General features: G+C 49.4%; 1 protein-coding gene across 1 annotated transcript; it reads left to right on the forward strand.

Annotated features, from left to right (window-relative positions):
• Positions 1 to 25424, forward strand: ANAPC1 (anaphase promoting complex subunit 1). The gene is made up of 47 exons (XM_082276865.1): positions 1 to 316; positions 1102 to 1263; positions 1418 to 1469; positions 2036 to 2145; positions 2320 to 2402; positions 3243 to 3316; positions 3552 to 3697; positions 4326 to 4546; positions 5127 to 5336; positions 5633 to 5728; positions 5973 to 6063; positions 6153 to 6218; positions 6371 to 6508; positions 6838 to 6978; positions 7215 to 7275; positions 7563 to 7750; positions 8153 to 8227; positions 8651 to 8916; positions 9128 to 9219; positions 9522 to 9670; positions 10663 to 10741; positions 10820 to 10856; positions 10947 to 11017; positions 11132 to 11310; positions 13220 to 13446; positions 14581 to 14699; positions 15136 to 15407; positions 15948 to 16182; positions 16906 to 16997; positions 17138 to 17272; positions 17394 to 17476; positions 17590 to 17668; positions 17936 to 18010; positions 18488 to 18564; positions 18757 to 18847; positions 18938 to 18991; positions 19260 to 19453; positions 19668 to 19754; positions 20156 to 20273; positions 21000 to 21077; positions 21335 to 21402; positions 22370 to 22508; positions 23070 to 23156; positions 23609 to 23704; positions 23868 to 24066; positions 24535 to 24669; positions 25143 to 25424. The coding sequence occupies exons 1-47, from the start codon at positions 104 to 106 to the stop codon at positions 25256 to 25258; spliced, it is 5856 nt and encodes a 1951-aa protein (XP_082132991.1). The 5' UTR covers positions 1 to 103; the 3' UTR covers positions 25259 to 25424.
• Positions 25425 to 26949: the final 1525 nt, after the last annotated feature.

The raw sequence follows: 26949 nt of genomic DNA on the forward strand, positions 1-26949 counted from the left end.
TGGCCGCGCCCGCGTGAGGGGCCGCCGGTGCCGCTCCCCGCGCGTCCCGGTGCCCGCGGGAGCCGCCGGAGCGTCGCGGAAATAATGTGGATATCGGGGCCCCATGTCGGACCACTGTGACGAGAGGGCGACGATGATTGCGGCCGGCGACCTGCAGGAGTTCGCGCCGCGGGGCCGCGAGCAGAGCCGGCGGCACCCGAGCGCCCTGAGCCTGCAGCTGCGGCGGCTCCAGCCCGCGCCGGAGCTCTGCTCCTCCGACGGCGCCGCAGGGCTCGTGGGCTCCCTCCAAGAGGTCACCATCCACGACCGGCACCGGGTACGAGACTTCCTGAGCCGAGGGAATCCAGGGGGGTTGGGAGGGAAGGCAACTTAAAGCCCATCCGGTTCCCGCCCGCCGCCGGCGGCTGGGACAGCTTCCACCAGACCAGGTTGCTCCAAGCCTTCTCCAGCCTGACTTTGACTTCCAGGAACGGGGAAACCTGTGCCAGGGCCTCCCCACCCTCACAGGGAAGAATTCCTTCCCGATATCCCATCCAACCCTGCCCTCTGGCAGTGGGGAGCCATTCCTCCTTGTCCTGTCACTCCAGACTCGTGTCCAAGTCCCTCTCCAGCTCTCCTGGAGCCCCTTCAGGCTCTAAGGTCTCCCTGGAGCCTTCTCTTCTCCAGGCCAACACCCCCTGTTCTGATGGAGATTGAGCCTAAGACTGGATCCAGCCATATCCCAACTCCTCTCTGAGAATGAGTTTAGGGAGCAAGGGGGTTCACTCTGAATCTCAGAACTCTACAAAGGGTCTCCCTTCCCCTTTCCTCCCTGGCTTCCGTTAAAATAAATCTGAATGGATCATGATTGTCCTTTACCGTGGAATGCTAGGATGTTTTGAGTTGGAAGGGATCTTATGGATCATCTCATTCCAGTCCTTGCCATGGGCAGGGACACCTTCCACTATCCCAGCGTGCTCCAAGCCCGGTCCAGCCTGGCCTTGGACACTGCCAGGGATCCAGGGGCAGCCACAGCTGCTCTGGGCCGGCACCTTGTAACAGGCCAAATTCATCACACCTGCGGGTCTTGTGGCTTCTCCTGAAGAAACCCCTGTTTTTCAGGAAAGCTGGCAGCTGAGGAAAGGCATCAGTGATGTTGGGGAAGAGGTGGACTACGACGAGGAGCTGTACGTGGCCAGCAACGTGGTCATCTGGAGCAAGGGCAGCAGAAGCCAAGCGTCCTCCGTGTACAAGGCGTTCACCGTCGACAGCCCCGTCCTGCAGGTACAGAAATGTGGGAAAGGGGCACTGAGGGGATCCACAGACCTTTTCCAGACAGTGTTTTGGGGTGGGGTTAGCTTGGAGAACACGGAAAGGTGGTGTTGTGTGGGAGCATCAGCTCTTGTCGGTGAATTAATGACGCTGTGTTGGGTTTCAGGCCTTGTGGTGTGACTTCATTATCCCCCAGGAAAAATCAGAAAAAGCTGATGGTGAGTGTCCTGCCTCCTGTGCTGCTGGGCAAATGATCAGAGCTCAGCTCCCTTGGCTTGGAATCGTGGAATTGTTTAGGTTGGAAAAGTCCTCCGAGACCACCAAGTCCAACTGTTGCCAAGGCCACCACAAAACCACATCCCCAAGTGCCACATTCACATGGCTTTTATATCCCTGTGCCTGTGTCGGGGCTGGACACCCTTTCGGGGAGGAGATTTTCCCGATATGCAGCCTGAGCATTCCCTGGTGCTACTCGGGGCTGTGTCCTCTCCTCCTGTCCCTGTTCCCTGGGAGCAGAGCCCAACACCCTCTGGCTGCCCCCTCCTGTCAGGGAGTCCTGCAGAGCCACAAGGTCCCCCCTGAGCCTCCTTTGCTCCAGGCTGAGTTTCCTTAGCTATTCCTTGTTTTCCAGCCCCTTCCCAGCTCCATTCCCTTCTCTGGACACTCACCAGGAGCTCATTCACCAAGACTTGATATGTCAGAATTTACCTTTTGTGTATAAGGGATGTGTGAAACAGAGAAGCTTCGCTTTATAATTGTTCTTTTCCTTCCTTTCCCTTTCCAGTTTCAGGGAGTGAGGAAATAGTGGAGAAATGTATCTGCATTTTGCAGAATTCCTGCATCAACGTGCACAGCACGGAGGGGAAGGATTACATTGCTGCTCTGCCTTTCCAGGTAACTCTTGCCTTGCTTTTTGTCCACAAATTGAATGTTTTTGTGCACATTTACATTCCCCAGCTCTCCATTAAAAGCCTGAACATCTTATTTTCCTATAAAACCCTCAAATGTAATCAATACAGCTCGTGGTTGGTTTTTTTCCCCCCCTATAAATCCCTAATTTTTTCATAGGTTGCAAATGTCTGGCCAACCAAATATGGGTTGTTATTTGAGCGCAGCAGTTCTTCCCACGAGGTGCCTCCAAGCCCACCCAGGTAGGGGATGGGGGATTTGGGTGGTTTCCTGTTGGATAATCTAATAGGGAGCGGAGGGGCTGGAGGGCAGTGGTGAAAGATCCGTGTGTTTGTGATAGGAAAAGGTGAAATCGGGTGGAAAAGGAGGAAGTTGTGGTTTGCCCATCCCTGGAAGTGTTCCAGGACAGCTTGGATGGGGCTTGGAGCAACCTGGGATAGTGGAAGTGTCCCTGCCCATGGCAGGGGGTGGAATGGGATCATTTTAAGGTCCCTTCCTACCCAGACCAGTCTGGGATTTTATTGATGTGATTCTTCCAGCCTTTGTATCCCATCCCAGTGACTCTGAGTGAGCACACTCAAAGCTGAGCGTTAGGAACTGTTTGGGAGTGCTGGGCTTGGGAATAAGGTCTGGGAGTAGCCACAGAATGGCTGTCACCAGCCTGATTCCATTAAGGTTTGTCCTGGGATTTGGTTCCAGGGTGGGATGAACAACTGGGAGAGTCACTCAGGGATTGTCATCGAGACATTTTCTCTCAGCTGCAGGATCCCATTCCCTGTTGGCTGGGAATCCCATTCTCTCTTGGCTGAGGATCCCAGCCCCTACTGGGTGAGGATCCCAGCCCCTGTGGAAGCCCTCTGTGGATCCCAAAGGAAGCAGTTGGACAATGCACTGATAAGCAGCTTTAATCCACTCTTTTGGGTTTTTTTCCCTTGGGATTCTCTGGTCCTCAGAAGAGCTGGGATTAGGAACAGAGGTCCTGAAAAGTTCAGTCTACTCAGTCAATCCAACAAGCTTCTGGAGATGAAATCTATGTCCCTGCTGTCACATTCCAGGCTCTGACTTGTCTGGCTTTTCCCTAGGGAGCCTTTGCCGACAATGTTCAGCATGCTGCACCCCTTGGATGAGATCACCCCTCTGGTCTGGAAGTCCGGAGGTAGGTTGGATGTCACGGGAGTCCTCAGGGTGGCAGCAAATCCCTACGTGTCCCTGGAGCATTCCCTGCATCAAAAAATCTGGGAAGAATCACTTCCAAGGATGCAGTTAGAGCTACTGCACGAACAGGGAAGCTGCTCAGGGGAGAAACCCAGACTGTGGAAGGAAGAGAGTATGGGAAATGCTCCTAGTATTGTTCTGGAGCTGATCCTCGGGAATGAATCCGTGTTTTCCAGGTGTGTTTGGATCGTCCCGGGTGCAGTACGTGGCTGACCACACGCTGAGGATCGTGTTCCTCAGCGCTGACCCTTCCATTGTGATGACCTATGACACTGTGCAGAGCTTACACACAGTCTGGGCCCTGAGGAGAGTCAAGCCAGAGGTACCCATGCCCTGGGGAATAAAAATCCCTGGAAAACAGCCGTGTGCATTTCCGTGCCCTTACGTGTGTTAGGAGCACCCGGCATTCGGGATCTGTTTCATTTATAAGATGTCTGTTGGGGCTGGTTCTTTTGGTTTTTAAGTAGTTTTTTTCCATGGATTTGGCTGGAGCAGGGAGATCATGTGATGGTGATGGATTCTGTTATTACCATGTTATTCCGTACATTGGACCAGAAAGTTTAGGAAAAGCGGGAAGTAACTTAGTGCCATGAAAGCTTTGACAGTGAGGGTGGGGAGGCCCTGGCACTGTTCTCCCAGAGAAGCTGTGGCTGCCCCATACCTGGGGAAGTTTTCCAGGCCACGTTGGAGAAGGCTTGGAGCAACCTGGGATAGGGGAAGGTGTTCCCATGGCAGGGGGTGGGACTGGCTGGGCTTTAAGGTCCTTTCCAACCAAATCCTGTGATTTTGTGAAAAGCCTTGGAGCAGTTTGTGTGGGAGTGGGCGAGCAGGGTTGGTGGGAATAACTCATAGGCTGAGCATGAATTTGTAACACGTAACTGCTGGGAAAAGCTGCTGGAAAAGCCGCTCCCTGGCTGTCCATGCCCACATGCCGTTGGTTTTCCTCCTAGGAGCAGAGCCTGGTGCTGAAATTCCCAGAGCAGGGGGGCACCCCCCAGCACGTGGCCACGAGCAGCTCCCTGACCGCTCATCTCCGGAGCCTCTCCAAAGGAGACTCCCCTGGGGGCTCCCCTTTCCAGAACTACTCGTCCATCCACAGCCAGAGCAGATCTGGCTCCTCTCCCAACCTGCAATCCCGCTCTCCCACCATCTCCAACATGGCTGCTTTGAGGTGGGCACTCACAGCAAATCCCAAAGGGTGGGAGCTTTGGGATACCGTGGACACGTTTTGCTCTCTGTCTTTCCATCTAAGGCTCAGGTGCCTCTTGTGTTGCAGCAGCACCTGAAATTCCTCCTGGAATGCCCTTCCTATGCTGTTATCCCACCAGCACAGGAAGATAATCCCTGTGCCAGAGCCAAGGAGGCTGCTCTGTCATGGATCAAGGAATGTCTGCTGGAAGTTTGAGTGCCAGGAGTGTTTTGGGGTGGCTTCTCTAAAGAAATTAGAGGGAAGAGGTTGGGGGGGATTTTTGATGGAATGGACCATCTGAAATCCTTTTGAAATCTCTTCTATTGGATTTGGACAGAGATGCCTGGAAAATAAGTGGAGAATTGTTTTCCTGTGCTGGAAAACTAAAGGAAATCAGCAGTGAGCTAGTTCCTGGTTTAGGGTGGGTTGGGTTGGGTTTTAAAGTCAGCGGATGAGCTCCTTGGCATTCTCCCTGATTTTGGAGATGCACTTTTCAGCTGTAGCAATGTCTGATCTTTCCCTGAGTTTGAAGATCTCATCCATATCCTGTCTCTGCCTGCAGCCGCTCCCATTCCCCAGCCCTGGGAGTCCATTCCTTCTCTGGAGTGCAGAGGTTCAGCTTCTCCAGCAGTGCCCAGTCCCCGAGGAGACCCAGCGTTACCCATTCCCCGAGTTCCACCTCCAACGACTCCTTCCTCGTGCCGGAGACAGAGCCGATCGTTCCCGAGCTCTGCATCGACCACCTGTGGACAGAAACAGTCCCAAACATGAGGTCAGGCGCTTTTCCTGGGATGGAAGGAGTTTCCATTGTGGGAAGTGGGAAATAAAGTGAAATCCCAGCTTATTTGAGTGGTTTTTCTGCAAATGGAGCCACCTTGGCGTCGATTCCTGGGCTTGCACACCCTGATTTTTTAGGGAAATGATGCTCCTTAAGTGCCTGGCTCCCTTCCAGAGAATTGGGCACTTGGAGCAGTTTTCCCTGGTGTGTTATTCCAGGATTTCTGAATGGTTTAATGAAGTCTCCAAAGCAAAGCAGGTTCTAACCTGGTCCTTGTGTCTCTTTTCCAGAGAGAAGAATTCCCAGGCATCCAAAGTGTTCATTTCCACCGACCTTTGTGGACAGAAATTCCTGTGCTTTTTAGTGGAATCCCAGCTCCAGCTGAGGTGAGCATTCCCACCCTGGGGACAGGTCAACCAGGAGAAGCACTCCAGGAATTCCCAGCAGGAAGTACATCAGAGGTTTTAATTAACTAGAAAATTAAACGTTTGGGTAAAGCGGGGAGAAGGAGGAAGGAGCCACGAAACCCACCAAAAAAATTCACTGCCCTGTTGGGATTTTGGGTTTTCTTTCTGTAACAACACCCAGGACAAGCCCTTTATGTTTCCTGTTGTTCTCTTTAATCCCTAGGTGTGTAAAATTCCAAGAGAGCAACGATAAATCCCAGCTGATCTTTGGATCTGTCACCAGTATTCCAGCAAAGGACGCGGCTCCGGTGGAGGTACTGTTACCTGTGGAATGTCCTTGTCACCCAGCTGGTGCCTCCTGAGTTAAACACAAGGAGCTAAATGTGCTGCTTGGTTGTTCCAGGGTATTGACACTTTGCTGGTTCTGGAAGGCAGTGGGAATCTGGTGCTTTATTCCGGAGTGGTTCGGGTAAGCAACGCCTGTTCCATCCCTAATTTATGTGCAGTGCTGTAGAGGGGATTCTGAAGCATCCATGGCGTTAATGGAATAATTAAATACTTTAATGGGGGGTTATTTTCAGAGAAAAGCTTAACTTTTTGTTTCCCTTTTCCACCAAAAAGGTGGGGAAGGTTTTTATTCCCGGGCTTCCTGCTCCATCCCTGACAATGTCCAACCAAATGCCTCGGCCAAGCACTCCCTTGGACAGCGTCAGTACTCCATCCAAGCCTTTGAACAAGCACCTGGGGCCCCTGGAAGAGGTAAGAAATAAGGAAATATTCCTTTTGTTGGAGTGATTGGTGGTTTTTTATCTTCCAAGGTATCTTTTGGAGTTGAATCTCTCCTTCTTGTCCTGTAAATCCCCATAATAAATTGTGTTTAAAGACTATTTCTGTGGTGCTGCCCTGTTTATTTACTTATGTTTGCCATAAAACTTCCAAGGCGGGGATTGGAAGGATTGACAGTTGTTTCCAAGATTCTTGTTAGTACTTCAAACCCAACAATTTTAGCTGTTCTTTGCTCAGATCCACTTTAATCCTGAATTCCAGTGCAATTTGAACTCTAACCAGTCCTTTTCCCCACATTTCAGAGTGTAATTTTGTCACCAGTTCCGGAATTAAGGGATTCTTCCAAGCTCCACGACTCCCCCTACGTTGAGGACTGCACTTTCCAGCAGCTCGGGACTTTCATCCAAGCTCTGAGGGATCCTGTCCACAACAGAGTAACTTTAGTAGGTATTTCCCTATCGTGTGGGGCAATGCTTTTGGTAACAAAGATTATTTCAAGATAATTCCCAGACTTCCAGTGTTTCACAGAGCTGCCTCCTGAATTCCACATCTTAGTGCAGCAAACAGCCAGGATTTGGAAATATCTTCATCCACTAAGGAGTTCTGAGTTGATAGAAAAGGGGTCTGGCCACACTTGATGCATTTCCTGATTTATCTTCACTTTTGTTGGATTTTCCAGGAGCTCAGCAATAACACCATGGTTCGGATCAGTATTCCCGAAATCGCCACCTCGGAATTAGGTAGGATTCCAAAGCTTTAGGTGGCTCTTGCTTGGCTTGGGGAAGGGCTGCGATGCCAGTTCAGACACGAGTGGCTTCAGTAATGAGCAAAAAAAAGGAATATTTTTCCTGATTTTTCTTCCAAATCAGAGGATTTGTGCTCAACTCAAGGAAGAGCTGTCAGAGTTTTGTGGCTTTATTTAGAGTTAAACGCAGTCCAACGAGAGGAATCTGTGGAGACTTCAACTGCTGATGGAGCAAATCCCAGGAGAGCAGAGCTGATGGATGATTCCCTTCTTTCCCAACAGTGAAAAGATGCCTGCAGGGGGTCAAAGCCATCCTGCCCAAGGAAACAGCTGTGCAGATGTTGGTGAAGTGGTACAATGCCTACAACGCCCCGGGAGGGCCCAGCTACCACTCAGAGTGGAATTTATTTGTCACCTGTCTCATGAACATGATGGGTTACAACACCGAGAGGCTCTGCTGGACACGGAATGTGAGCAAATTCGTTCTTTACTTCCAGTTTTTAGGCCTGTTTCGCTCTGTGTTTGTCATGAGAGACATTTATTATAAGAATAAATCATGAAGATTTGGGTCCAGCTCACACCTGACACCGGTGCATTGAATTTGGTTCAACTCATCCATATTAAATTGATTCTGAGTTTAAACACAGCTCACAACCCAGACTGTTGTTCCTTAAAGAGGATTTTGGATTTCTGGGGTTTTTTCAGCCAATCTAGAAGCACCTCAAGCCACATCATGTCCTACTTGGTTTGAATTTAGATGTTGTGATTCACTCAGGAAACCTGGGGAATTTCACTCCTGAGCTGCTTTTATTTGATTTCCTTTTTCTATTTATTTCTTTTGTTTTTATTTCTTTTTCTTTTATTTCTTGCAGCTCGATTTTGAAGGGTCACTCTCCCCAGTCATTGCTCCAAAGAAGGCAAGGCCATCAGAAACAGGGTCAGACGAGGTAAAAAAATGGGCTTTTTCCTAAAAAATAACAGGCAGGAGGAGCTGTTTGGGATTGGTTTTTTAAGGCAAACCAGAGGAAACACCCTCTTGAGTGTGGAATTTCACCTGACAAACCTTTGGGATAGAAAAGTTTTCTTTTCCAAAGCTGCACCGTGTGGCGTTTGTCAGGATTCCCACTTCCAGAGAGAATTAGGATGGATTAAGGAATGAAGGCTTTGATTCTTTTACGGGAAGGATGCACCTTAATCATTGAATCCCTGTGGTTTGCAGGGTTTGTGCAGCACATTTTCCATCCAACAGTTACATTTGGATTGGTTTTTAGGGAAAAAGATTCCTCTGTAACAGTGCTTTGGAATTACTTCTCTGGGAAGTTACGTTCCCCATGGATCCTCTGCCTCTCTTCCCTGTTTCTTTGCTCTAGGACTGGGAATATCTCCTGAGCTCTGACTACCACAGGAATTTCGAGTCTCATCCCGTTGCCAAAGCTCTGCGCCTGGACCCTCTGGAAGTTGCGGCTTCCAAGGATGACTTTCCCCAGAGCCTCAGCTTGGATTCCTCCACGCTCCTTTTCGCCCACATTCCTGCCATTTTCTTTGTTCTCCACCTCATCTACGAGGAGCTCAAACTGAACAGTCTGATGGGAGAAGGGCTCCGCTCCCTCGTGGTTCTCCTGGTTCAGCTGGCCAGGTATTCCCACTGGAAAATCATTCCTTTGGATGGGATTGCCCAAATTGGAGACAGCTTGCCCTGTATTTGAAGAAAAGGAATGTTTAAAACCTTCCCTATTTTTTTCTATGGCTCCAAATTCTTCCCCAGTAGCACCCACTGCCCGGAGGTGGCATCCAGGAAGTTGGAATGGTTTTTTCCCAGTCTGTGACTCCCCTCTCTGTCATTCCAGGGATTTAAAACTGGAAGCTTACATAGATTATTACTACAGGGACTACCCAGCTCTTGTCAAAACCTCCAGGCAGACCTGCATAATCGACCAGGGTGAGTTTAAATCTTTGGATATTCTGTGATTTGTGGATATTCCCTTTGTTTTTAACATTCCCCTCCTTCTGGAGGATTAATCCCTGCTTATTCCTTTTGAGATAGTTTTCCTTCCTTAAATAGATGCCTCAAGTTTTCATTCCTGTCACAAAATCCCATCTGACAGGAGGGACCTGGAACATTTTGGGGGGAAATGCTGGAATTTTTGTTGTCAAAGGAAGTACTGGAGGGTTTTCTTTGGGAATGGTGAGGAATTCTTGTGCCTTTTCCCTGAACTCATGGTCTTTGCTGTTCATGTTAAGTCCAAACAGGTTTCATGCTCCGTCCCACCTTCTTTTCTGCTGAGCCTCCAAGTATCTTCCAGTGGCTGAGTTCCTGCCTGAAGGGAGAGGGAGTGCAGCCTTATCCCTACTTACCAGGGATCTGTGAAAGGAGCAAGCTGGTGGTACTGGTGAGTACTGGGGGATGGGGAATACAGGGGCCGTGCCTTGTTCTGTCCTCGCTGCCCTGTGGGCAGGGTTTGCTCCAGCTGCTGAATGTCCTGGAAGCGAAACATCCCTAAAGGAAGGTGAAATAACAGAGGGTGGAATCTACTGGGTGGATTTCCCAGGTGGGAAGGAGGTATTGGAGCTGAGCAGCTTCACTGCTTCTGTGTTTGTCTGTGGCTTGTGCAAAATAAGAACGGAACCTGGAGATATCTGTATTTTGGGAGTGAGAATTCCCCAGTTTCTCCTTGAGCATACCCCACCACTATCAATATTGAGTCCTGTGAGTGGCTGGAAGCACTGATGGTATTCCCTGGACAGCATCACTTCCTCACTCATTGATGGAAAACCCCTTCCAGCTGGGAGCAGAGGTGTTGAGCCTGTGGTGTCTGAGGAGAAAAACTGGCAGAAGAGGCTCTGTTTTCCTTCTCCCTCTGCCTGCAGAGCTCAGAGCTGAAAGATCTTCATAAAACCCACAAAATCATTTTACTTGGATGGGATTTTTCCCAGAATTATCAAAATAGGGTGACTCATTCCTTGGATTTTTCTGGCTGGACCAAACAGCTTTTCTTTTGGAACCTTCACAGAGCATCCAAGATGTGGAGGAAACCAAGTGGAGAAGGGTGTCTATAAACAACGTGTGTGCCCTGCAGGGGAAATGGAATGTGAGGAGCACAGGAAGGATAACTGGGAACATGTTTTTGCATTGAGAAGAGACTTACCTTTTTACCTCTGGAGAAATTAGTGAAAATTCAGTTCATTGTTGCAGGGTGGAATTTTTCCCCCCAAAATGTAAAGTCTACAAGTTTGTTGTTGGTCAGTTGTTTCGGTGTCCTTTTATTCACAGTAAACCCCCCCCGTTGCTGAGCTTGTATTCCGGTTATTTCCTGCCTGCTTTTCTGGGAAGGAAAGGAATATCAGGCACAAAATGACTTTTTTTGGTGTCTCTCCTCCCCAGAGCGTGGCTCTTTATATCCTTGGGGACGAGAGCGCCGTGCTGAACGAAGCCTCCCATTATTTGTACAAGATCACATCAGGTAAGGATGTTTTGACTCCATCCTGGGAGTGCCTCGAGCTTGGAAAACATGGAATTAACACAGCCTTGTCTTTCCTAGGCCAACGGAAGCAGCAGATGGACCAGGATGACAATCGGTATGGAGGCTTTTGGTGTTGCTTTATTGAATTTGTGACTTTCTGCTGACTTCTGGATGAGCTTTTATTGGCTTCTCCTTAATTTTCCAGGTGCAGTTTCAAATCCAGCACTTCTGTTTCCAGCCTGGCTGAAAAACTGGTCCTTTGGATGACCAGTGTTGGTAAGAGCGGAACAACAACGTTCCCAAATAACCTTGTGCTTGGATAACAGGAAGCACTCCTTGTCTCGCACTGTTAACACTTTTTGGGGTTTTTTTTCCCTCCTTAATTTTAAGGTTTCACCTTGAGGGATCTGGAATCTCTTCCCTTTGGCGTGGCCCTTCCCATCCGAGACGCCATCTACCAGTGCCGGGAGCAGCCAGCCTCGGACTGGCCCGAAGCCGTTTGCCTCCTCATCGGCCGCCAGGATTTGTCCAAACAGGCCTGGGAAGGGAGCCTGCAGAAGGGGAAATCCGTGAGTATGGCCACAAAGGGATTTCCCAATCCCAGAGTTTAGGCAGAGCACCCGGCTCGGGGATTTCCGGCTTAATTCCCAAATTGAGGGCGACAAAATGGAGAGTTTACACGCACGAGGGTTTGGGTATGAAAACTAACATGCAGCAGGGATGGATGATCATGGATAGGTGGGAAAACTCAAGAGAAATCAAATTTTTAAATTTAGGCAGAAGTTTTGCCTCCAGAGCTGTTGGATTCCTCCTCCTCCCATCCATTGGTACTTTCTCCAGAGGCTCTGCCAGCAAACCATGGCAGAAGGAAAGGAAGTGGATATTTGCCAGTGGCTCCTTGTGTTGGAATGGCTGGCATCTCCCTTTCCTCTGGAAGAGCTGGATTTGGAAATACACTTGCCATACTTGCCTTTTTTTTTTTTTTTTTTCCCAAAAAAGAGTCTTAATTATTTATATCCTGGGGTAAAATGATTTAAAAACAAGTGTGTTGTTTTTCCTCTTCCAACATTTCCTTCTGATGGTGGCAGTCACCAGCATCTCAAGGAATTGCGTCTCACTGAAGTGTCCTTTGTTGGAAGCCAAAAATCTTCTTAAGGCTGCCATAAAACCCCTTCATGGCAGAAGACTGTAGCCTTTTCCAAAGTCAGGGATTGGGATTTGGAGTCTCAAGTACATCTTGGTTTTTTTCCTGTCTCAACTTTGGAGGGATATTAAAATTATTCCACTTTTCTATAACAAAGGCTTTATGACTAACTGCATACCAAAACTGTAATTAATTTAGCAGAAAGGTTAATTAACTCCAGGTCAAACCCCACGTGCCACCACATGAAAAATCCTTTTTGTTTGCTGCTGGTGGAAGCTGTGCCCAACCGAAACCCTCACGAATCGTCAAAAATGATGATAAAATTGATTTTATCACTGACTTTATAACAATGCCTCGAATCAATGTGACCTTAAAAGGCCAAAGTGAGCTTCAAACCCCAAATTGTTTGTCATTTCTCAGGAGGGCAGGGTGGAGTTTCCTGTTTCAGAACGGACGCTGCTGCTCTGGGTGGTGCAGTTGCATGTTGAGATTGAGCGTGGATTTACCAGAAGAAATTTGGTTTCATTCATCAGCTCTTCATTTACTCGCCTTCCTGGGCCACGTGTTCCCAGAGAACCACAAGAAGATCTGTTCCCTTTGGGCCCTCTGATCACTGGTGTGTTGTGGATAAACAGGAGAGCAGAGTTTTAGGAGGGCATTTCATAAATCTTGCATGGAAAAAGGGTTTTCCAAGAGCGCTCTTAAGGTTTGGTGCTTTTCTGGTCATGTGTGGAAGTTCCAAAACCACTCTGGTGCTGTGGTGAACCCCAAGTTGTCTGATAGTGAGGAATTTTGGGATTTTCTGCTGTGCAGGCTGTTTTAATGAGTAACTTGCTTTTCCGAGGTGGTTGTGGAGGGAATCCAAACTGATGTGTGAAAATATGGACACTTTGAAAAATAACGCAGGGTTTGGAGCAGAATCTGCAGAACAGCAGCTCTGGGTGGGCTGGTCACAAACTGGGCTAATCACAAACTGGAATAATCACAAACTGGGCTGATGGAGTAGGCAGGGAAAGGAACACCCTTTCCTATGACTGCTCCGAAACAAGGGAGGGTTTTGAAAAGACAAGAACTGCGTCACACATCACCTCCTCAATGTATCTGAGGTGTCATCTCCTCTTGTCTTTGGTTATTTATCCTATTTGGATGTGCAAAAGTACTTGATTTCCATGCCTGGAAATCCTCCAGGCCTGTAAATTCCTGTAAGGAGCATGGGAATGTTGTGACACTCCCATCAGTGTGTCCATCCCTTCTGTGCTGGGAGTTCAGGATGTGATGCTGCTACTTCCTGACAGCTTTTCCCCCTGGAATTGCCTTCTCCCTTTCCCATGCAGTCCGTGGGCACAGTGCTGTCCTCAGATATTCCGTCGACAGCCGAGTCGGAGGAGGACGAGGATGGCATGAACGACATGAACGAGGAGGTGATGTCCCTGATCTGGAGCGAGGACCTGAGGGTGCAGGAGGTGCGGAGGCTCCTCCAGAGCGCCCGGCCCGTCCGGGTCAACGTGGTGCAGATGCCAGAAGCCAGTGACCACGAGTACATCGAGGAGAAGGAAAACAGGTAAGGAATCATGGAAGCATGGAATGGGTTGAGTTGGGATGGGTTGGGTTGGGTTGAGTTGAGTTGGGTTGGTAGGACCTTAAAGCCCATCTCATTCCAACCTCTGCCATGGCCGTGGACACCTTCCACTAGCCCAAGGTGCTCCAAGCCCCATCCAGTGTGGCCTTGGAACTCTGTCCATTTCCAGCTCTGTTTGTTTCCCAGTACTGCATTCAGCTGAAAGGTCGTGGGAATTGTTTTGGTCGCTCAGAATCTAATTTTTAAAAAAATCATAATCCAAGTCTTTGGAGCTCCGTGGATATCGAAGCTCTGCTGTGTTGGAGTTGGTGGCTCTTGGGAAGGACACTTAGTGTGAACCCCAAAGAGCACACTGAGGTCCATTGGGATTGAAGGGACTTTGTAACTCTTTTTTTCTGCCCAAAAAATGTAAATTATAAGCAGGACCTACTCTGTAGAGACTAAATCATCCATCCCCTGCCTAAAGCTGGAGAACCCTTTGTGATAGGCTGGTCTTCAGTCAGGGGACCTTGGAATTGCACAGAAAGCACATTTACTGTCCCATCCTTGTCTCCTTTCAAACCTCCTGTGCCCAGTGGCCTTGATTGTCTCCATCCTCGTTCTTTATTCACTTTTAAAAATCTCCTCTTTAAAAGCCAGATGAAAAAAAAAGAATTGAGAACACCATTAGCATGCGAAATGCTCTGAGTCCGACCTAGGGAGCTGAGTAATCTAACGAGTCTAGAAAGTGTTTCCAGACTAAATTGTAGAGAACTGTGGTCGGCATTCTTGGAAGCACCTTATCAACTCTGTACTCGGTGTTATCACCACTCATAGCAGGATCCCACAGGGCAACCACCTTTGCTTGGCTTTCTCCTCTCACCTCGCTTCCGACACGGCCGGGAAGCGTCCGTGGAATGGATTTATCGACCCAGCTTTAAGGGGAAAATAGTGCCAGGTTCTGACAGCTGAAAGGTATCTTGGAGGTGAACCTTGTAAGGACCAAAGATTTGGTTCAAAAGGAGAAGGGAAGAGTCACAATCAGGGAAAAATTGTTCCGTCCAGTGCCTGTTTATCTGTAGATTGTTTATATTTGGGAAAACTTTCCGTGTGGTTTTGAATTCACCTCCCCACCAGGTTGCTGCAGCTGTGCCAGCGAACCATGGCTCTCCCAGTTGGACGAGGGATGTTCACCCTGTTCTCCTACCATCCGGTGCCAACGGAGCAGCTGCCCATCCCTAAGCTGAACCTCACTGGTGCGTTGGTCAGGGGTTCCTCCCCAGTCCATCCCAGAGCAGGATGGACTTTCTTCCAGTTGTTATCCCATTTTTTCCTGAACTTGCTGTAATTTTTGTAGCATCTTCTCCACCAAGAATTTCACGGCTCAAGTGTGGGTTTTGTGAGGAAGCAGGTCCTTTGGGTTTTCAACGTGCCACCTGAAATGGTGGGAGATCCTTCTGGAATGGTCAGGGCCGGTGTTATCAAACACCGAGACCTTTTATCAGGTGCAGAAGGAGAGACAAGTGGAAAAATGGCCTAAACTGGCCAGTGCTGGGGCCATACAGGATGGAGATCCCACAAACGGCTGTCCTGCCATTCCTGAAGACTCTTGGGTCGGGGCTGTTCCCTCACTTGGCACTGGATAAAGAGCTTGGCTTTTCCCAACTGCTGTTATCCCCTCTCCCATGGCAGGCCGTGCTCCTCCCAGGAACACCACCGTGGATCTGAACAGTGGGAACATCGACGTCCCCCCCAACATGGCCTGCTGGGCCAGCTTCCACAACGGGGTGGCCGCCGGCCTGAAGATCGCTCCCGCTTCCCAGATCGACTCCGCCTGGATCGTCTACAACAAGCCAAAAATCGCCGAGCTGGCCAATGAATACGCGGGGTTCCTCATGGCGCTGGGCCTCAACGGGCACCTCACCAAGCTGGCCACCCTCAACATCCACGACTACCTAACAAAGGTGAGGCCTTCTGGCGCATCCAAGAGCCAGATCCCGGTGGGGTTGGATTCTTTAAGCAAAACAAGGAATAAAAAACCAAAAGGTTTCTTTGAACCATTGGAATGGAAGTTTCGTGGTGTGGGAGAATGTCTGAGTTGCTTTGTTGTGGTTTGGGTGGTGCATGGTTTGGGTTGGAAGGATCCTTCCTCAATGTGAGGAAGGACTTCTTTCCATGGAAGTGGTGGAGCATTGGAACAGCTGCCCAGGGAGGGCATGGAGTCTCTGGAGAAATTCCAAACCCACATGGACACATTCCTGTGTCACCTGCTCTGAGTGAGCAGTGGGGATGGACTGGATGATCTCCAGAGGTCCCTTTCAACCCTAACTATTCTGGAATTCCGCGAAATGAGGAGACTTCATTTCCGCTCAAAGATTCCAGCAGTTTTACCACCAGATCCTTCCACCCTGCACACGGCTCGTTGGCATAGGCGACTGGAGCACTGGGACAGGGCTTTTTCCCAGTCCTGGATGTGCCTCACTGCTCCTCGTCCCCTTGTCCAGGGCCACGAGATGACGAGTATCGGGCTCCTGCTCGGCGTCTCCGCTGCCAAGCTGGGCACCATGGACATGGCCATCACCCGCCTGCTGAGCATCCACATCCCTGCCCTGCTGCCGCCCACCTCCACCGAGCTGGATGTCCCCCACAACGTCCAGGTGGCTGCCGTGGTCGGGATAGGCCTGGTCTACCAGGGCACTGCCCACAGGCACACTGCCGAGGTGCTGCTGGCTGAGATAGGTGGGTGCCGACGCTGGAAGAACGGGGTGAGGGCTGGGATGGTTGCCGTGTGCTCCGGGGATTTGGGAGTCGTAACATTAGGGAGTCGTAACACTGGTGCCTCCCAGCACAACGTTGTCCTCTCATTTTCCAAACCTCGTGGTCCCTCCTGGGAGCTTGTGCAGCCTAAAAAGGAAAATCCCTGGATTTAGGAGAAGCAACGTAGCAGCATTATTGCTGTCCCCACTTCTTCCACCTGGAACTTTGGTGTCCTGAATTCCCCTTTTTGGAATTCTGAGGGTTTTTAACCACTAGGCCTTAAGAGCAGATTTATGATCTCACTTGTGCTCTCATTCTGAATTAATTTATAACAGCTTTTATTCCTGTTTGTATGGAATTTTACTTGGAGACTGTGTGGTCTGTTAAACAGGGAATGGGATAAATGCTAAGGCTTGGAATTGTTGTGTTTCTGGAAATTGGATATGTGCAATCCTTTTTTAGCAACAGCATTTGGGGTGGTTCAGGATCTTAAAGTATTCTCAGTTAAACTTGGCATTTTCACCCTGGCTCTGAACTCCAACCATAACATTCAGGAGGGAGTTGCCATTTGGGAGTGGATGGATGAACTGCCAGTTCCACTGAGGACTTCCCTAAGGAGGGAGGGATATTTTTTTCTCCTTTCATTAGAACTAATCAATAAGCTGGAATTTCCAAAGGTGAATTTTGCTGCTTTGGTTTCTCCAGGGCGTCCCCCCGGCCCAGAAATGGAATACTGCACGGACAGAGAGTCCTATTCCCTGGCATCAGGACTGGCCTTGGGAATGGTGTGCCTTGGGGTAAGTCAGTCGCAATTAGGAGGCTCATTATCCATTGGGATGACATTCCAAGAGCTGGTCCATCCTTGGCTCCCAGCTGCCTGTGGGTTTTTCTCCTAGAGGAAGGCACTTCCATGCTTTTCCTTCCTTCTGTTCCTTAGCATGGCAGTAACCTGATTGGGATGTCGGACCTCAACGTTCCCGAGCAGCTCTACCAGTACATGGTGGGGGGACACAGGAGATTCCAGGCAGGAATGCACAGGGAGAAGCACAAATCTCCCAGTTACCAAATCAAGGTGCGTGCGTGGTGCCAGCTCTGGCTCATTTAAGTTGGAAGCCTGGGAGGTGTCTCCATGACTTTGGAGACAGCTTCCCTTCCAAGTGAACCTGTGGGAGGTGTTCCCTGTGTTTTCCCAGGAAGGAGACACCATCAACGTGGATGTGACATGTCCAGGTGCCACCCTTGCACTTGCCATGATCTACCTGAAGACCAACAACAGGTATTGACCTGGGAATTCCTGCAGGGTTCAACTGCCCTGGTGATGGCTCTGCTGAGGTTTGGAATTGCTGGAATGTGACCTGGAAAACCCTTTTCCTTTGCCTTTCCCTGCAGATCCATTGCTGACTGGCTCAAAGCACCAGATACTATGTATTTGCTGGACTTTGTCAAGCCAGAATTCCTGTTGCTGAGGGTAAGATTTTCCTCGGGTTCATTCCTCAGTCTATTTACATGATGTTTTGGAATTCCAGCCCAACATGCCCATCATCCAGAATCCTTTGCTTCCCAGCCAAACTCACCCCTTCCAACAGTTTCTCCTTGTGGTATGTCACCTTCCTGTCACAGAGATAGAATTTATGGAGAAATAGTTGGAAGACACATTTATGTGCATTTTTACAGCTTTTCCCAATTCCATAGATAAATTTTCTTCCTCACAGTTCAGTTTTCTCCCTTGTTCCAGACCTTGGCTCGATGCCTGATTTTGTGGGATGACATCCTGCCCAATTCCAAGTGGGTCAACAGCAACGTGCCTCAAGTAGGTGTTTGTTTATGGTGTGGTGTGTTTGCTTCCCAATTTTACACCTGCCTGGATTGTTCTCCGTGTGGGTATTTCTGTAGTCACGTGAGGAGCACGAGGAAATGAGCAGTAACCTGACAAGGGTGACTGTTCCATGGGATCCCTGGATTTTAGGAGCACCGGGGACTGGAAAGGAGAGGATTGAGGAGGGGTGGGATTGTTCCAGACACAAAATGATGTCAGGGAAAGGAAGGGATTTATTTTCCCTGCGTTGCCAGGTGTTGAGCACCAGGAATAATTTCCCAATAGCGAGATCAGTGATATTCCAAGATACTGTATGGAATTTTTAAGGCCAAATGAGCTCAATACCTATGAGAACTCCAGGATGCTGATGGTCTTAGACCTGTCTGGTATCACTTACGAACTCTTGATGGCCAGAGTTTCAATTAATCATCAGTTTTCCTTGGATTCATTTTCCTTTCCTGCTTTTTGTAGATCATAAGAGAGAACATTATCTCTCTTCATGCAACAGAGCTGCCTTCCTCTGAAGACCTCAGCTTGGAAACGCTGGCGTGAGTAACATCCCAAAAATCTCTTCCTAGGGAATTTCACTGTCCCGTAAAGGAGAGTTTTGTTACATGGGATATCCTTCTATAAAGGATGAGTCTTCCCTTTTGTTTTTAAAGGATAAAGGAGTTTGTGCTATGTATTCAGATGAGGAGAAGAGGAACATTTAGTCATTTCCTGTTTATGTTGTTCCTTAGGCAAGCTCACGTCTACATCATCGCCGGAGCGTGTTTATCCCTGGGATTTCGCTTTGCCGGGTCGGAAAACCTGGCAGCATTTCAGTGCCTGGTAAGAGGGGAGTTGTTTTATTCCCTTCAATTCCCAGGGAGCTGTCACTTAACTTTTGGATCCATATCCATATCCATCTTTTCTTTCCAGTACAAATATGCCACGGATTTCCTGAAGTGTTTGTCAGCTCCGACAGCGTCCATAGTAAGTTTTTCCAAGTTTTCTTCCAGCAAAAAGATGGCTTTGCGTGACCCTCAGCAAAACCTCAATGGGAAGAGACCCAGCCCTTCTAATTTCCTAGATTACACATGATTTATAGGATGTGACAGGGCTGGGAATCATTTGTAGGACTTTGCTGATTCTCCCTCCTTCCGGGGAATTCAAGCTCCAAGGTAGAAAGTGGTGGATCATGCTGCCTGGAATGTGCTGTTGGCCATGAAATTGTGATGGAACCTCTCTGTTGTGCTTGAAGACAGGTCACTATAACCTGGAAACGTGCCTGAGTGTCCTGCTCCTGGCCCTGGCCATGGTCATGGCTGGCTCTGGGAACCTCAAAGTGCTCCAGCTTTGCCGATTCATGCACAAGAAGACCGGGGGAGAGATGAACTATGGCTTCCACCTGGCTCACCACATGGCTTTGGGGCTCCTCTTCTTGGGAGGAGGAAGGTAACTGGCCCTTTCCAAAGGCAGATCTCAGCCCTGATTTCCTCCATTTCCCCTTTTTTTAATACCACATGGATGCATAAAGGTGTCTCCTGTTGGAAAAGAAGGTCTTGTTGTCTTTGTACTCTTTTGGAAATTCCTCATCCCACCAAAATATTTTGGCCTCCTGTATTATTTAGAAGGAAAACTGAAGGATAATGTTGCTTTTTTCCTACAGATACTCCCTGAGCACTTCCAATTCGTCCATTGCTGCTCTCCTCTGTGCTCTGTACCCTCACTTCCCTGTTCACAGCACGGACAATCGGTAAGGCTTTCATGGGGATCCCATTTCCTTCAGCTGAACCATCTGCTTACAAAAGACTGATGATGGATTTTTACCAAAAATCAGTTTTTGGAGGTTCTCCATTAAAAACAGCGTGGGAAACAAGAAATAAGTGCCAGTGGTAGGGATCTCTGATGGTAGGGTCAGTGAGGAAACACCAGCTCTGCTGTGCTCCTGTGATGTGGCTGCTCCGGTTTGCTCAGCTGGAAAGATTTTCATGGAAGATCTGTCCATTTGTGACCCTTAATCACTTTTGGCTCTGCTCCATTAAGCCCTGCTCTGTTAACTAATCAATACCATGGCTACATGAGCTGTATTTGGGTGGGGAGCTGGGTGTCTGGGATCATTCCCAGCCCGTGCTGAGCCCCTGGTTCCCACCCCAGCTACCACCTGCAGGCTCTGCGTCACCTGTACGTGCTGGCGGCCGAGCCGAGGCTCCTCACTCCCGTGGACGTGGATTCCAACACCCCCTGCTACGCCCTCATCGAGGTCACCTACAAGGTAACGTGGCTGGGAGGCCCTGAGGCGCTGTGGGATGACCAAACACTCGGATTTATCCCAGTTTTCGTTGGGGTGGCCTCCAGTCTTGGGTTTGGTTTCAAGTTGTGGTGGGGCCGAGGTGAATTCTGCACGAATAAGTGAAGGGCTGGGCTCAACCTTGGTGGCACCTGGAGAGCAGAAGGGAGGACAGGGAGAGTCAGCTGAGCCAGGTGTCCTGGCTCCCTTCCAAGTCCTCCTCCCTCTCAAAAGAACTTCCAAAAGCACAGAGGTGGCCATTTGTGTTTTCCAAGCCTTCTCCTAATTCTGAGATGAGCAACTTGGCATTTCTCCTTGGTGCTTCCATCAGGTGTCCTTCAGGGAAGAGTCCTTTCTGTGGGATTTATTTTATACATGAGAAGGAGGATGCTCAGGAAAGAGTTGTTGGGATTTCTAGGGGGAAGAGGTGTGGCTCTGTGGTTCTGGCACAGAGTTCTCCGTGTTCCCATTACAGCTTGCTTCCCAAACTTTCCCTTGTCACCCTTGCCTACCGTTAGGTGTTGATCCTCCATCCATCCATGGGAAATACAGCTTGGGAAATCCATGTTTCTTGACATGAGTCCTGTGTTTAGCTGGGAACAGAACCCCCTGCCTGCTGCCAGAGCAGTTGTTCCCCACGAGGTGCCCTTCTCCTTCCTTTTCCCATGGAAATGAGCTTTCCTAACCCGTGGCTCCCGTGGCATTTTGCAGGGCACGCAGTGGTACGGGGAGGCCACCGAGGAGCTGATGGCACCCACGCTTCTCCCAGAGCTCCACCTGCTGAAGCAGGTAAAGGAAATCTCTGTTTTAATGGAAAATCACCTGGATTTTGGGTCCCAGATCTCAAGAGCTGAGATTTGATGATTTTTGAGTCTTTAGCCTGACTCTGGACAACGTTGTTGAGAAATTTCACTGTGAGACACACACACCTCCTCCTGAATTTTCTGGGTGGGAAACACTATAAAACAGCCCAGAACAAAACAGTGGAAACCTCTTAATTCAATGATTCTGGTTATATTTAGTAATAAAAATGTTTCTATTGACAGATCAGAGTGAAGGGCCCACGGTACTGGGAATTATTAATAGATTTAAGCAAGGGAACGACTCATCTCCAGTAAGTGTTTTTTTAATGCTCAACTGAATCATGACCTCGTAGTAATCGTATTTCATGGGTTTTTTTAAACCCTCCCACAGCTCAGAAAGAAACCTGGGTTTCATCAAGTCACTGTTGTGCATCTGACAGCACTTTAGGGGGGAGGAAAGAAACTGCAGAGTTGGGTTTCACCCATTGAGGTGAATAATTCATGCAACAAAACAGGGTCCGGGGAAAACCGGATAGTAAAACCCACAGAGATTGGCAGCGGGATAGAGGCACCAGAGAGCAGCTACAACTCATGGTTTTGGTTTGGTTTTGAGTGGTGGTGATGTCACGTTTCCCAGACTGTTGGGGACTGTTACTGCCCTGTGAAATGCTCGCTTTCTCGTGTCACCCTGTGTCACAAAGTGCCGCCCGCCCTCGTGACACACTCGAAACGTGGGGGGCAGCTGTGGGAACAAGAGATTTTACCGGAACACAGGATCTGGGGGGTGGGGGGGAGGGATCGTTCTCATCTTTGCACTCCCCAGTTAAGAGGGGGGGAGGAACCAGCTGCGTCTTTGCTCAGCAGTGTGGTGCTTTTTGGTCATTTAATTGCCATTGATCAATCCCAGAATCATTTAGGCTGGAAAAGACCTCCAAGATAATGAGTCCAGTCATTGATCCATCACCCTCTTGTCAACTGGAAGGATTAAATTAAGCACAGTCCATTAGCACAGCATGCTTCGGGTTGGAAGGGATTTAAGGATCATCCCATTCCACCCCCTGCCATGGGCAGGGACACCTTCCACTGTCCCAGGTTGCTCCAAGCCCCATCCAACCTGGCCTTGGACACTTCCAGGGATCCAGAGGCAGCCACAGCTTCTCTGGGCAACCTGTGTCAGGGTCTCCCCACCCTCACAGGGAAGGATTTCTCCCCAATATCCAACCTGAATTTCCTCTGTTTGAACCCGTTCCGTAAATGGGCCCTGTCGTGCCATTCCAGGTCGATCCTTTCCAAGGGTGGCATCCTGTACGTGAAGCTCCGAGCTGGGCAGCTCTCCTACAAGGAGGATCCCATGGGCTGGCGCAGCCTCCTGGCACAGACCGTCACCCACCGCAACTCCGAAGCGCGGGCATTCAAGGTAGCGATCCCGGGATGGCTTCCTGCTGGGAATGCTGCTGAGGGAGGGAATTCTGGTGGCTTGCATGGGACAGCCGTGTGTAGGTGCATCTGCTGTGGGCAGACACAGGTGTTGGACACGTCCTGCCCGTGAAGTGCTTGCTCATGGAACCATTTAGGTTGGAAAAGCCCTCCAGGGTCATGGAGTCCAGCCTTGAGATCGAGTCAAACCTTTAGATCATTGATTCCAAGTTTTAGGTCATTGAATCCAACCTTTGGATTATGGAATCCAGCCTTGAGATCATCGAATCCAACTTTTAGATCATTGAATTCAACTTTTAGACGATTGAATCCAACTTTGGGATCGTGGAGTCCAACCTTTGGATTGAGTCCAACCTTTAGATCTTTAAATCCAACTTGGAGATCATGGAGTCCAAGCTGTAGATCATGGATTCCAACCTTTGGCGTGGGTTCCAGTCTTCTCCCTCATGTTCTGGGCACTTTGGAAATCACTTGTTTTTATCTTTGTGCTCAAACCCAGTAAGTTCATTTTAGGAATATGTTTTAATCCCTTTTTTTCCAGCCGGAAGCAATTTCCGCTTTCACTTCTGATCCTGCTCTCTTTTCCTTCGCCGATTATTTTTGCAAACCGACTGTGAACATGGGCCAGGTAGGAAGTGTTGGCATGGACCAACAGTTATACCATGGATAAAAAGTAAGGAAAACCTGTGTTAAACCCCAGAGCAGAATTCAGCCCTGCAGGCAGCGGGAACAGGGAATATCCAGCAGGATGCTGGGTAACACAAGGATGATCCTCTGGTTCCTGTTGCTTTGATATTGGGATTTTTTGTCCCATTCCTTGAGGAATGTGTTTAACAAATCCAGAGAGCCCTGAACCATTTAGGAGAAGTCATGGAAGGTGTTTCATTATTTATTATTTATTACTTATTATTTCTTCAAAAATTTGTTAAGGGAGGATGTAAAACCCAGTGTAATGATCCCAAGGAAGAAGTCGAGTGGTAGCATTAGTTATCCCAAATTCCTGTGAAGCCACTGCATGGATTACCTTTAATGGAGGCAGGAAGCTGGAATAAATTGTGCCTGACACCTGTCTTTCCTCAGAAACAGGAAATCCTGGATCTTTTCTCCTCCATCCTTTACGAGTGCGTGACCCAGGAGAATCCGGAGATGCTGCCCACGTACATCGCCATCGATCAGGTAGGAGACTCCTGTTCCTGTTGGAAGCAACACTTTTTCCCACTTCTTGGGGAGCAAAGAGTGGCCATTCCATGTGCTTTTTCAGAGGAGGGAGGGCAGGGCTTGAGGAGTCACTTCCTCCATGTTTCATTCCTGCTCCAATTCCTGCTCTCCCCGCTGCCAGGCCGTGAGGAGGCTGGAAAGGCGGGAGATGTCCGAGACCTTTGAGCTGTGGCAGATCAAGCTGGTGCTGGAATTCTTCAGCTCCCGGAGCCACCAGGAGAGGATGAGCAGGAATCCAACCCGAGGGCTCTTCATGAACTCGGAATTCCTGCCAGTGATGAAGTGCACCATAGATAACACCTTGGATCAGTGGCTTCAGGGTAGGGAGGAATTTCAGTCCAATCCACTGTTGGAATCCTGGAATGGTTTTGGAAGGGACCTTAAAGCCCATCTCATTCCATCCCCTGTTGCTCACCTGGTTCTCATCTTGATGATCCAGGTTGATTTTTGCCTCAAAATTATGGAAAACTGATGAGGGAAGGGAAGGCATTGGCACAAACCAAGTAGTTTTCAGTCTGGTGTGGAACATTCCCTGGAGAATTGTTTGCCTGAAATGGTGGGAGGTCTTTAGCAGGGAAGGTGAAAATTCCTTCCTCATCTTGCACAGGGAGAATTTTCTGGGAGCAAAAGTGAGCGGTGACCACAGCAGGGTGGCCATGGCAGAAGGAAGGAGGTTGGAGAGCAACCTCCCAGCCCACCTTCTGCGGGGAATGGAGACTTCCAGTGGGATTTACCTGTGCAAATCCTCCTTCCCAAATGTCACCAAGGATATTCCTTATGCCTTGCAGCCGGAGGGGATGTTTCCCTGCATTCCTACCTGAGCGGGCAGGCTCCGGAGGAATCCCAGCTGAGCATGCTGGCGTGCTTCCTGATTTACCACTCCGTGCCCACGCCGGGGCAGCTGGCAGCTGGAGGCTTGGAAGGTGAGTCTGGGATTGGGATTTGGGGAAATCCTGCATCCTTTCACTGGGCAGCTTTTCCTTGCCCTCCAGGAGCCTGGGAATACACCAGTCCTGAGATTTCTGAGGGAAAAGAAAGGCAGCTCGACCTTCATTTGGGGAGCTGTTCCTTGCTTAGGCTGAGGGTGGGAATGTCACCACATCCATGAGGGATCTGGGGCCTGTCCCAGGAATCCTGTGCCAGCCACAGATTTCCTCTGTCTGGGCTGGGAAGATTCCAGTTGCCTGTTACACACCTCTCTTCTCGGTGTTCCTCTTCTTCCTGGCATTTGGGATCCCAGATTTGGGATCTCGTACAAAACTTCACTTTCTGACCAGCGCACGGCAAACAGATCCATGGGATGACGCCTCCAGAGCTCCCTGGAGCTTCTCCCTCTAATTTTGAGCAAATCTTCCCTCATTTTTACACCTTCTTCCTTTGCTTTGGATGTTTTTAGGGAGCAGGAACTTCTCGGAGCTGCTGCTGAAGCTGCGGAGGCTGCACGTGCCGGTGCGGGCGCTCCTGCGCCTGGCTCCGCTGCTCCTCGGGAACCCCCAGGCCATGGTGCTCTAGTCCCACCAAACTTCCCAGAATCTCCTTCTTTTGTACCTTCCCAAACACCAGACTCGACCCCAGCTGTGGCAACCACGACCAGGAGTTATTTATAAATTGTTACGAGGAATTAAAAAACAAAAGAGCTATAAAAGTGAGGTCATAATAAATTTACTTTTGTAACGAAGGCCTGTTTGCAAATGTGTGCTTTTTGTGGGGAATTTTGGGAAGACTTTGGCTGGGAATGGTGCTTTTCCTTGGGTTTAGAACTCCTTTGTTTGTGGTGGATCTTGTTTCCAGACAATGGGCATAATTCCTGTTTAAACACTTTGTGCTCACTTCATCCTCCTGTATCCCCGTGGATGAACTTGGAGCCAGGGCTCATTCCCTGTTGGTTCTGGGCAGACCAGATCCTTAATTTGTCACCAAACAGGTGGAATTACTCCAAAAAAAGCAGCCAGAAGTTGAGGGATTATCAGCCAGAGCCAAAGGCTTGGATTCTGCTTGTTCTGGTTCCAAATGTAACCATTTTGTGTGGGATTTATGCCAATTTCTCCCTGTTTTTTCCCAAATCCTCAAGGATTTTCCGAAGCATCAAGTGGAGGGAGGAGGACAACCAGGAGTGATTAAAAAGAGAGCAAAAGCAGAAAAATTATACAAACCCGATTCCTATAAAAAAGAACAAATGTAAGGTGTATTCACTGAGGTTTTCCAGTTGCTTGAGGTGTCCTGAGGGAGGGAGAGCCCGTGACAACTTGCAACCCTCACCCCCTTTTTTTAAGCTGTTCAGAAGCTGCTCTGATTTCGTAGGGATATTTTAATTAGTTTAATTAATCTAACAAACCTACTGCACAAGCACCTTCTTTATGTGAATTCAATGAATCCATGAACAGATGGGAAATTACAGGAGCCAGGAGATCTCGTGGGGCGATCCTGGATGTTGCCCTGGGAGGTGGGTGCAGCTCAGGGAAGTTCTTTCCTTCTAAACTGGGGAAATGGGAAGCATGAAGTGCTAATTTCCCAGAGGGAATGACACTGGGCTTTCATGGAATCCTGGAATGGTTTGGGTTGGAAGGGACCTTAAAGACCATGGGCAGGGATGCCTTCCTTAAAGCCCCATCCAACCAGGCCTTGGGCACTGCCAGGGATGGGGAATGGGATTCCCCCTCGACTTTTCCAAGGACAAATGTTCTTTTTTCCCTCCTCAAGACTCTACCCCGACCCCAGAATGAGCCTCCCGGGTTTATCTCAGTCAGGCAAAGAGCCGAAAATCCAAATGCTGGATTTGGGGCGGAAAGCTGAGAAACCTGGAGGTGTCCTAAATCCTCTTGCTGTCCCGATGGATCCATGGGGTTTGTGCCACATTCCCAGGGTGATGCTTCCTGGTGGCCGGGCAAGCTGGAAGTCGAAGGTGCTTTGACCATGAATGAGATGAAAAATGGCGAGTAAGTTGAAACCTAAGTTGAACGCTTTAACAAATCCCTGCGAGCACCTCGGCGTCGGGATGCTCCCGGTTTCCGCCGGATGCGGGAGAAGCGCCATTCCAGGGTTTGGGCCGGGAGGCGAGCTCGTGGGCGGGGGTGGGCGCGGGAGGCTCTGGCGAGGAGCTCTGGGGCTTCCTGTTTCCTTCCGCAGCTCGAGCAGAATTTGAAAGCAGCGGTGCCGTGAGCTGGACCAATGATCGGGGCACAGCGCGCCCGGGCCGCCCGCGC

This window comes from Coloeus monedula (genome assembly GCF_965178545.1).
Source record: "Coloeus monedula genome assembly, chromosome: 2".
In the NCBI taxonomy this organism is placed as follows: domain Eukaryota; kingdom Metazoa; phylum Chordata; class Aves; order Passeriformes; family Corvidae; genus Coloeus; species Coloeus monedula.

Excerpts from the sequence above, each read along its gene's own strand:
- ANAPC1 (XM_082276865.1), top strand. The coding sequence starts at position 104 with ATGTCGGACCACTGTGACGAGAGGGCGACGATGATTGCGGCCGGCGAC. Across the intron at positions 5,729-5,972 it reads GAATCCCAGCTCCAGCTGAG|GTGTGTAAAATTCCAAGAGA; the intron begins GTGAGCATTCCC and ends TTTAATCCCTAG. Across the intron at positions 24,670-25,142 it reads GGCAGCTGGAGGCTTGGAAG|GGAGCAGGAACTTCTCGGAG; the intron begins GTGAGTCTGGGA and ends GGATGTTTTTAG.